The sequence below is a fragment of the Phalacrocorax carbo genome, chromosome 7 (genome assembly GCF_963921805.1).
Source record: "Phalacrocorax carbo chromosome 7, bPhaCar2.1, whole genome shotgun sequence".
In the NCBI taxonomy this organism is placed as follows: Eukaryota; Metazoa; Chordata; class Aves; order Suliformes; family Phalacrocoracidae; genus Phalacrocorax; species Phalacrocorax carbo.
The window spans coordinates 18,110,120-18,122,122 of NC_087519.1; the positions used below are offsets into that span (position 1 = coordinate 18,110,120).

The 12,003-nt window shown below is 37.5% G+C and overlaps 1 protein-coding gene across 1 annotated transcript; it reads right to left on the minus strand.

Annotated features, from left to right (window-relative positions):
* Positions 1-1,950: 1,950 nt before the first annotated feature.
* LOC135314297 (transient receptor potential cation channel subfamily M member 1-like) lies at positions 1,951-8,887 on the minus strand. The gene is made up of 5 exons (XM_064456604.1): positions 8,780-8,887; positions 7,354-7,567; positions 5,478-5,602; positions 4,608-4,779; positions 1,951-2,129 (listed from the first exon to the last, which is right to left on the minus strand). The coding sequence occupies exons 1-5, from the start codon at positions 8,780-8,782 to the stop codon at positions 1,951-1,953; spliced, it is 693 nt and encodes a 230-aa protein (XP_064312674.1). The 5' UTR covers positions 8,783-8,887.
* Between the last annotated feature and the right edge of the window lie 3,116 nt (positions 8,888-12,003).

The following is a 12,003-nucleotide window of genomic DNA, read 5'->3' on the forward strand; positions in this document are numbered from 1 at the left end:
TTAAACTATCCTTTCACCCTGGAATATCATGCAGGTTATATATATGCTTTTATATATATATTACTCCTATTATATATTAAAGACATACTTTTGTTAAGAAGTTCAATCTTCAGGATTTCAGCAGTACACCTTACAGGACCCCTACCTTTGCCTCTAAATGTTGCAAGGCCCTTTACATATAGGTAGAAACCAGAAAATACTTCACACTACTGATGCGTCACCTTGGTTGTCTTATAAAACAGAGGATTTAAATTGCTAGCATATCTGAAACATCATAATACCCAACTGAGAAACAAACCAAAAGATGATTAAAGAAATTAGATTGAAAACATTCTAGAGAGGTCAGAAATGTTTGGTCACTCAAAAGAATCTGAAACAGAGCCCTTCAATCTTCCATCCATTTCCTAATAAAACACAGGTATTTTCAGATGATGGCAAATGTTACCAGTAGGCATTCAAAGCAGTGAGACAGCTGAGCCTGTGAAGTGCAGTAAAATTCAAAGTTTACTGTGAGAAAATTATTCTTTTAGACAGCAGAGCTGACAAAAAAATTCTTATTACAGACCTGCCTTACCAGATGAACACATTTATCTCATCATAATTATTGGAGGGGAAGATTGGACACTGCATCGTATGCACTGGGAGAGAAAATCATGCAGCGAGCAGATCTCAGACTGATCCTGTTAAGGTCTTTCAATTACAGGTGAGCTGATAGGAAGGATGAATGAGAACGGAAAAAAAGAAAAAAAAACAAAGGAAGAAAAGTTTGATCTAAGCTAAGGAGGCTTGGTCAACGGAAAGGAAAAGAAAGTTGCTGAATCATAAATACTGTTGGTAGGATTGAATATATACTACATGTAAACATCAAAAAAATCCAGCATCAGAGCTGCTCTCCCAATTCAGCAAGTAACATCTGCCCTGCTTGACAATACTAGTTGTATGCTTTGTATTTAATCCAAGCTAAGCTCCAACTTCAGTCAAAAAAATAGGCTATTTCTTCAGTATAAGCAGGTGTGCCATACCCTAATCAAGACAATATACTAGGTTTTTGCCTGAATCTGGCTACTGAAGATAAAATCCTGATATTAATACTGACAATGGGAAACGTATGTTACTTGACTGGGAGAAGCAGTATTTTAAATTAAAAATGCAATACTTTGCTTCTACTTGCAGTATTTGTCAGGATAGATCTTTTACTCTGCAAAGCAGATGAGTTTTATGTTGCCAGTATAGGCTTTGTATCTTCTTTAAACTAACCATAGTTTCTATCAACCAAAGGGGCAGACAATCAACAATAAAAATAACAGATTCCAGAAAAATTTGGATGAGGAGTGACTTTTAGAGGTTCATTTGGGCATTGGATAGGAGAGCTGTGGGACAGAATGCTCCAAACAATGCCCTCCACTCTGTTCATGAAATCAGGAGGCATTGACCTGAAGAACCATCATAGATGCAAAAAATAGGAAGGGACTGGAAGGAAGCCCAATATTTTTTCAGCTGGTCTGGCACTCTTGGAGAATGAAGCTTATGCACACAACACACCAGTATTAGGCAGTACAAATTTTGTAAATACATGCACTAATTAACCTGAGCCCTGGCCTATGAAAAAGAGTAATTCTTGGGAACCTCTTGTTCCTTGCTTCTAACAAACCCAACCCAGCACCAAGTATAGTGCAGCAAACTTTGATGGAGCTTGTAGGACAGTGTGCTGCACTGAGAGCAGACTTATTTCAATGGACGATCAAATACATTCCAAGTGGTTACAAATTCTACTGATTAACACCAGGGCTGAGATCAAACAGGCAAGAAAAGTTGACTGACAACAGAGTGCCTCTGTTAGTAGCATTTTGTCCCTGACGTGTTTTTTTAATGAAGCTTTAGTGAAAGCAAATCATATAGTCCTACATTGTGCTCCCAGCAAGGCACAGATTTGGTGAAGATCTCAAAATCTTACCCTCCTTCTTCTGAATACTTGTGTGCAAATGACAGAATATCAGATGCTCGTCCACTACCATCACATATCACAACAGGGAGAGGAGGTTCTTCTCGCAGACACTCTAAGACAATGGAGATCACATTGGGACCCCCTTCCACTATGAGCCCAACTACAGGAACACCTTGTCCCAGCCCTGCAAAAAACAGAAGAACAGAAACGAAAAAAAAAAGTGCCATTGAAACTTAATTTTAAGAGGTTGAGATATTATGAGTGGGTATGATTTCTGTGTTACAGCTTCACTTCAAACCAGAAAAATCAGGAAAAATGATGGCCATTTCATGGCCAACACCAGGAAAAATGTCCATATGCCATTCCATAGTCCCAAAAGGAAAAGAGTAAGATGCTTATTTGTCCTTGCTTTTGCATTACGTCCACACTGATCATTTATTCACTCAGTGTTGGTGAACTGTTTGACAGACACAATATACAGATAAAACAGCTAACATGATTCTCCTATTACTTCATTAGCTTCACTGTTACTTGGATGGCTTCCAGCTACTGTGTCTTTGATGCTTTAACTCTTCATTGATTACCTACAGGAAATCTTCAGTAAGGTGACATATACCTATGCTTATTACCTAAGATAAAATATATTAAATTATTGTCTTTATCATGATGCTGAAATGGCTGGCCGATGGAAGAGACGACAGCTGAGCATCCCTTTGCTGTCCCTGCCTCACTGTGATCTCCAGGCATAGGATGACAAAGGGAAGCCCACAGGTCACATGGTCTCAGTAGCCTTGGTCACAAGATACTTGGGGAAATGAAGGACAAAACATTACCTGAAGGCTGACTAATCCCACTATTATAATAATTTGAATTAAGTTCTTAATCTGTAAAATAACTAGCTTTTTATAATGAAGATGCACTTTTTTGTACAGCTGAGAATGCATGAAAGAGTTTGTATTTTCAACCTGCATTCCTCTCTGAAGAACAGGAATACCATGCACAATAATAGCAGAAGCTTCCTGACATCCTCCTGTCAGTATACCCCAGCTCTGGTAAGGAGTCACAGAGCATGGGCTGGCCTGTGTGTCTGTGAAATCCTTAGTGATTCCTGCTGAGATTTCCAGAAGAGGTGCCTGTGCTTGAAGTGATTAAAAAGAAACAAAACAACTCCCTGTATGTTGTTACTAGTAGGTATACTGCAGCCCTTCACAGAATTCTTAATTCCTATGTGTTTCACCAACTTTGCCCTTCTAATGACAAAAATCACCAAACACTACTTAAATCAAAACCAATATCCCCAGCCCTGGTGGTATTTAAAGAAATGATACAGAACTTCTTGCCTCTGGGCCCTGACTTCCTTATCTTCCAAGCCAGTGCCCCCTTTTACAATATTACAACTCTCCCAGCACTTCTACAGAAGACAAAGTTGAGAAAAGCATAGCTAACATTAGCTATTTCTAATGTCTGTGGGCAACAGTGCAGGACACTGCCTCCACACTGAAAGACAAGGGGCATAATTTTGGTGTATTCAGTTTCTTAAGCTTACCGTAGGCAAAAAGCAGTACTTAAAGACTTTCCAGAATGTTTAGATATCTTGTGGCTGATCTCTAACTGCACGTTTTGGATTTACCTGGCACTCTACTACTCTACCCATAAAAGCACTTAAGCCCGATTAGAAACTTCTGTAGAGTTCAATGCAATTGTTATTCTGAATGTTTATTTTTCCTATTTATATGGGCCTACACAGGTAACAACAGCATCTGTAAGAAGTCAGAAAGACAACTGGTAGAATTGATGTCTATTCTCCAGTAATAGTTAGTTGAAATGTGGATTCAAAAACTATTAACTTTTTTTGGGACCATTTCTAATTAAGTTGTCTTTTTTTTTGAGGTGCTGGAAAACCACAGTTACTAAAAAAAATTTTTTTAATTTATTTAATCTTTTAAAAAATAATTTTTTCTACAAAAATGTTAATGAAAAAATGTCTTTTAAAATAATTTTTTCTAAGTAATGACAAAAAGAATTCTAGAAAGTTGTTTTAGAGAGGCTGTAACAACTGGCAGAAATTTTAAAACTGGACAAAACTCTAAATATGAAAGCACTGATATGAAATTATCTTGATAATGGCTTCATTAAAAATCAAAATCCCAGCTGAGTTTACCTGGAAGATCAAAGAATTTTGAGTGTGATCTCTCAAATGAAACAAATTCATATAAAAGAGAAAATAAAATGTTAGTATGAACATTTGGAATTGGAAACCACTGAGTTGCACCAGATTTCTGCAAACAGGAACTGTAGAAAATCACCCCATTTTGTGTATTTACTGATGCTTACAAATTCTACCTAGAAGTGCACAAATTCTTTACATTTCCCTTTCCTAAAATTCTTACTGCTTTGAGGCTTCTTCTTGCTATTATTTGTCAACTTTTCTTCCTCCCTTTATGCAGTCATTACTTTTCTGGGTTTTCCATGCAGTTAGATGTGGGCTCCTTCATCACTTACAGGACAGCATATGTTCTAGTTTAGTCACACAGTCCTGATCAAATTCCTGCTAGAAAGTGCCAGAAGAAGCATTTCATTTCAATACCTTGAAGTATTTCAAGCCCTTCTTCCCTCCCGTCCTTCAAGACGTTATGTTTGCAGTTTGCCTCACTGTACTTACGTGTGTTAATTTTCTGGAGGGAAATGTGTTTTTCCAACTGACGTCGTAACTTTACTTCAGCTCCATATTTACCTATTGTACCGTTGTCTGCCAGAATGAAGTGGGTATGGGAACTGTTGAGCACAGAGAGCTTGCTTAGAGGGTTTGACATGGTTTGGTAAACCCGTGTTACCTGTGTGTCAAAAGGATAGATGCACCTAGATTAGAACTAAGAACTAAATGTGAAAATCTCACACACTGCCCAACAGAAGCACATGCCTTGTGAGGAAACAAACCAACCAGACCTTTATAACCAAAACCAGAAGAAAATTAGAAATGGAGCTTGCTTTTACATTCAAAACTTGAACTCTTTACAGCAGTGTTTTCTTTGGAGGATGACAGTCACATCTGTGCACTCTCCTGCATGTTCCCCAAAGCTCATTGATCACACTGTCCTTGATCACACACTGAGTTACAAAATCCTATTACTGAGTAAGAAAATGCATTTTCATTTTGAGTTCCTAGGAATTAATATGCCACTGCAGAGTACCCATCTACAATATATGCCAGTCTTGTACACATCAAGGCTCTTACATGATTTACAGAAGTCTCAGCGTGCCACACTGAAGCTAGGACCTAAAACTGTCACCACAGAGAGGTGTCTACTATTGAAAGCAATGGAAACGTCACTAGCCTCATATTTGATCTGAAGTCATATATGACAACCTGATAAATCTATTTAAACAACAGCTTTTCTTCAAGAAATTTTTCCATTTCAACTCTTAGGCATGCTTTAGAAACAGTGAAAATATTAATACTAAAAAAAAAAAAGTGTATTTTGTTACACAGCTGCCATTGCTGTGTAACACAGGAGTTTCCTTAAAGACTTACATCTTTTCCTATCAGGTCTTCCTTGTTTTCTACAATGCCCCACGGTGCAATTCCTATGGCACATATTCGTCCCCTGGATTTGGAAGAATGATCTTTCAAGGCATCTCCCACATGACGAATGACACCTATAGGTACAATTAATTTAATTCATTCTTGGCACTTTTGAGACATCACTAAACAACAGAATTTTCTTCTTGCCTCTCACAGAGCTACCTGCTTTTCTGGATTGCTTTCACTACTGAAGTGGTATATCTACTTTATAATACAACATGCAATGCAGAAAAATACATACTTTTATTTTGTAATAGTTGCGTGTAATTCCTTTTGCCTTTTCACATCCTTGTTCTGAATTCAATGAAGTCTTTGAAAGACTTACCCAGTTACTTAACTTGCCACAGTGTAATATGTACTGTTGTCTGGAATTATATTATTCATTTGTACACAATGCTAAACGCACGTGGGATGCTATCACTGGGGTCTAAGCAAGCAAAAAACCCAACCCTGTCGTTATCTAAGAAATATTTTTTCACTTAAAAATTATTTCTTAGCAATCATCACCTTCCCTTAAAGACATTACACCTTTTTGTAAAATAAAAGTCAAAGGAATTAATTCTTATCTTATGTAGTTTTCTGAGAAATAACCTGATATAAAGATTTATTTCAGCTAAATAAAGATATTGTCATAGAAATATTATAATGAAAGCCTGCATCTGATTGTTTTTTGAAGATCACTCAGAATTTATATTAACAAATAAAATTAATTAGAAACCAACTGGTCTCAAAATGTAACAACATATAGGGAATCATCAGCTATTTTTCAACATGTCTTTCAATTTTTGGATGTCATATCAGACACCATTTTTTTGACAGAATCCAGGAACAGTGCCAAAACCTTCTGGTGGAGTTATGTGGCGCTGCTGTACAGCTGATGTTTTAAATGGCCACAAAGAAAACATAGAAACAGTAAACTTTTCAGGCAGCCAGAAGACTAGAGTAAAATGCAATTGGGAGATTACAGTGTCTTCAGGCAGAGAATTTTACAACTGACTTCAGGTTTGTGTTTCAAGAATGCTAATTTACAGTCACTCATTTAAGAGCAAGTACCTACCAAATAATTACAAGACAGCGTGTGCATCTGTGGTGGTGGGTGATCCCATGGAGACAGTGACTCAGGGACATGGCATTTACGGTGGACTACCCAATTGATCACTAACTCTCAGAGAGATCACACAGGCTAAATGCTAACTCAGACCTTGGCTGCATGAACAGGGAAGTGTCAAATGGAAGCAGAAAAGCTGTTTTACTTCAGGGATTAAAAGCTTCATCAAGTACTGTCTCAAAAATTGCAGCATCCGAAATTCAAGAAGGCTGTTAGAAAACCAGACAGAGTTCAAAGCAGAGGTCTGATAATGACTGAAGGACTGGAAAATATGCTTAGTGTGAGAGGTTTATGGAACTCAGCCTGTGCAGTTTGACAAAAGTGATGTGTATGAAAACTTGCGCATGAAATATACTTCTAGTAACAGAACGATCTTTGTACAAAAAACCCAGTAAGAAGCTAAAGCTAGGCAAATTTGAAGTAGGAGATTTCTTAACTACAAGGATAACCAACCGCAAAAATAATGTTACTATAAGCAGTGGTAGATTTCTTGCTACTGAAACCAAGGATGAAAATTTTTTTTCAGGGGAAACATATTGACCCTGGGAAATCTTAGGGGCTGGGTAGGAGAATAACACAAATTATTACAATGCTTGTTTTTTAGTCTAGTGGCTAATGACTCATTCACGTAGACTTAAATCTTCTGCCTGTGGGAAAGATTAGTGAATGAACATCACTGAATTCTTAGGTAAACTAAAAGTGCTAGTAATTGCTTACCTGTACTAACACCTCCAGTGAAAATCCAAGCTCCTGTGGTCATGGCAGCCTTTATCAAACCTTTTCCAAATACTTGCTTTAACTTAGGTTGCATTTCAAAGTTCTGGAGGCCACCATGGACAGAGATTAAGAGTTTGGGCAGTTCCAGTTGCCAATCCTTCACCATGAGATGCAGCAGAGAATCTGGTTTAGTGTCATATGACACACGGATATACTGCAAAGAGCAACGTGTATTATTATCACTCCATCTGCTCTGTAATTTGTCTATTGACTGAGCAAAGAATGGCTATATTAAGCCTTCCATCTTGAAGAAAGAGTTTTACAGTTTTTAAGAGAAATTTATTAAATTTCACTTCTGATTATGATAAGAAAAAACAGGTTGAAACCTTTCACTTTGCTATTAAGCGTTTATGATTCACTTAAATTTTAAAAGCACCACTTTCCTCTCTTCACCTGCAAAACTGACTGCAATCAAGTGATCCTAAGATCTAATTACAAATCTGCATAGCTGGAAGCCACCTATTTAAAATGCGTTTTATATTGTTCCTAAAACCTCTGGTTTGACTGTGAAAGAGAAAAAAACACCTTTGCAAGAAATAGGAGGCTCATGTTACATTGTAACCCATTCACTGCTGATGTACATATTTCTACCTCCAAACCAATGATTTGCATTCTTCTCAGTTTAGTTCCACCACTGTGATTTCTTTTCAAACTACTACTCTTCAGAGAAAACTATGAAATAAACTGGCGCTTATTTCTGCTTTAAAAACAAACAAACAAACAAACCACCACTGACAAAACCCACCAACCTCTCCTGTACATTTTACACAAGTTTTTGCAGTGTGGTAGTCTTGAGTTGCAGTCTCAGCAGAGAGATAAGAAAGCAAATGGACAAAGAAACAAATCTAGGTTCGGCTTTGTTCAGAGAGAGGCAAAACAGAAAGAGATTTTTTGCAGAAGCTTGACTTGCTGTTACTTATACTGCTAAGAAAACTCAACAGTCCATTTTCCAGCTCTGTCAGGCCTCTGTCTTTCAGGAAGACAAGATTAATTTCCATTTTTATTAGATTTCAAACCTTAGAAAAAAAATCTGTATCCATTCTGTGTTATTTGACCCACAAATCTAATACAAACAGGTAGAATCTGGGGCTTTAATATATGCAGCTGCCTCCTTTGCTGTTATTTACTGACAGTAACTTCAATGAAAATGTTTCATCAAGTCTTTATAAGGTGCTACCTAAGTAGGTATTATTCTTTTGCCTTTTCTCTCTCTTGCTCTTTTTCAGCATCTTGTCCACCTTTCTGAGACAGCAAAGAGACCTCCTTTGATTTCAGTGGATTATGTACTGAGTGAGCTGGAATCCCGACACATATCTATTAAGCTAACATACCAGATGAATACCTTGGAGTAGCCTATGCTTCTTACCATGGCCTTATTTGAATGTCCTCCTCCCTGGAATTCAAGGTTTCCATAGGCATCTGTTGGGTATGTTTGTGTGTGTTTACTGATGGACCATTTCTCTGGCTGAGCTTCCACTTGCTTTGTTTCTTCTCCATTTTTATTAGCTGTTATACTTGGAGGAGGTGGAATATGTTGGTTAATGAGTTGGCCACAGCAGCACCTGTAAGTTAAAAGATGAAGCGACTTTGATTACAGTATCTTCAATATTGGATGGTGATTAAAAAAAAAAAAAAGAGAATAAATCAGAAATCAGATTTTCAGCTGGCCATGCCTTGCTCTACATGAATCCTAGAAACACCTCTTCTAGGTCCTCTTACCTGTTGTATGTGCATTCACATATATGCCAGAATTACCAGCCCAGAGGTATTTCTTAACAAGCAAAATAAATAATTTCACTTCACTTCTATTATACACTTGAAAGCTATTCTAGGCTAAAGGACAGGGGAGGAGGAAGAATGCAGAATAGGAGCAGTGACCATCTGTTTCTTACTCAGATGTGACAGCTAGCATGTGACATAAACTGTTATGTTATCCAAACAACCTGGACCACAATTTAGCTAGCCCATGCAGTAGTAGTAACATTAATATTTGGACTAAGAATTCCAGTCTCTCTGTATACTATTGTTATGAGTAATGTCATACCAACTATGAAGAATGGTACCACTTACTTCACAGTGCATGTCACTGCATCTGCATCCTTGCTTTCAGAACGCAGGTGGAGCTTATGCTCCTGTTTGCAAATGTAGGAACTAACAACTCACTGCCTTTCCTGCTGCCCAGCCTTATCACCTCTATGTGACATGTGCCATGCCTTTGTACAGATTCAAGTGCAAGCATATCTTGCACTTTTGTTCCCTGTCACCTCCCTTTAAGGGAAGTGAGTAAACTGGGTCTCAGTTTCACCTGTCTAAATCCAAATCAAGTCCAGTTTCTTCAGTATTAACCTTTTCTGTTGGCCAAAGTAAAAATTTCAGATGTTACCTGCTAATGTCTTTGTTGTTGGCAATTACATAGATGCATTCTCTTTTTGAAAACGTCTTCTCTATCCAAGCCTTTTGACCCTTAAAACGGAGGAAAAATAAGAAGAAACGTACTGAAATATTTCTATGTGGCAGATATAGTAACATTTGTCCTCTGTTTTCAGCTACTGTTTTTAAAAACAAGCACTGAATTCATTAAATCACTTTTAAACACCTGATACAGCTACTCATAAAGCAAGTAGGTGACGTGAATTTTCCATGACATGGATAAAATTCAAACCTTTAACGTGTGTGAAAATTTTATGCAGAAAGATGCTGGTCCTGAAGTTTCAATGTTTATCTGAAGGTCTACCAAAAAATGCAGCTGCTTTTTCCTATTTTAGTAAACAGTAAATGGACTCAAAGTAGTGGAGAAAAACAGCACAAATTGTGGAATAAATAGGTATTTACTCCAAATAATACTTCAGTATTGTTCTTTGTATGTAGAAATTGCTTCCCCAAAAAATTCCCTGCTTGATTAACAATCTTCTCAAAATTATTTTTTCCTGTTGCAAATCAAGTTCCAGTCATTCCTAAGGCATTCCTCTTAACAAGACATGTCTTAGCAGTAGGCATTCGTTAAACTGAAAGAACATTTGACAGAAAAAGTACAAACTCTTCAGGCATGGTGTATCTGTGAAACAGGAGGAGGAAAACAACCTTGAAGACAAAATAAAATCGTGTTGGCCTCTTATACTGTGTTTGCAAACCAGAAATTAGACCAACCTCACAGCCATTTTAAAAACAACAATATGTAGGCAAGCTAGAACAAAATCATAGATCTGCACAACGTGGTTAGAAAGTCTGTTGCAGAAGTGTAGTCTAGCTGAGTTTGGGAACACTGAAGGCAGTGAGTTTGGAAATAGCTGCAGGCCAGAGTTTCCCATAGTTTTTTACTTGCAGACCCCAGGCCTTCTCTGTCCCTGCAACCACCAACAAGGCAAAGTATCACCATGATTGCAATAATAAACCAACATTTAGTAGTGAATTTTAAAAAGTTAATTCAAAACCAGCATTCTAATTTTAAAGGCATGAAAAAATTTTAAAAAACACTTACAATTTGATGACACAAATAACTTTCCCTTGATGATGAAAGCTGCTTCTTCTGAGTTTGAATTAGGGAATTATGTCTTAACTAATTTTTCAAGTAGCAAGCAAATTTCATGTTTTGCTTTAGTTTCCTGTGTGGAAGTGAAATGTAATTTTTGCAGAGACAAAAGCTGAAAATGACATGAGAACTTTTAGGGTGCCTTCAACAAAAATACCTGGCCTTTCCTAGAGGAAGAACTAGAAACCTTGTTGATTTCCTGACTTTAAAAAGTCAGCAGCAGATTTCTGTTGGATGAATGATCTGTCAGCTTGTCTGGTAATAGCTTTGAGACTGGACTAGCCCCCTAAGTGCTGCACAGTCTACAGCATGATGAATAGAGGTTGTGGTAGTTCATCTTTTTTTCTTGTGTGTGGCGAGAGCTGTCTCTGAAGTTCCTTTGTTTGTTGACTTGTTAATTCCTGTGTGGTATCTTCGCTTCCTCCATCATGTCTGAAATAATAGGAGACTATCTGAAGTTCCCTCATTGCAAATAATTGCAGTGCTTGGTGCATGGAGACATGCACAGGGATCAGATGCAGCAGACAGTGCCTGGCACACAGATGCAATGGGGAAGTAGGCAGGGGAGCAAATTAATGTCTGTCATGCATAATACAGGGTTTGACAACACTGTTTAGGCTAAATCAAGCACAGATTAATACAAAAATGGAGTTGGCTGGGCAGCAGAGTTCACATCTGTGGAATAATAAAAATCACTTTCACCAACACCTTGTTAAGATGTGGACTGATTATTGTCATTTATGGAAACATTCAGCTGTAACCCTGCTCACATCATGTTACCAATATTTCTTGATAATCCTTCTTTAGCTTGCAGTATGCTGAAAAAGGTGGTATCACCAGGGAAGTAAAATCTCAACTGTATTGCTCAATTATTTAATTAGAATAATCCACAGAATTAGAGTGGGATATTTATGTCAGATTTGAGCAAAGAGATGTTTGCTTTGATGAGACAGTGAGAGAAAGATGTAATCTGGAGATGGAACAAAATTCATACCAGGAGCATGTGCATAGGGCGTGCACAAGTCCATTCACCATGTAAATAAGTCCACAGACTTTTGTAA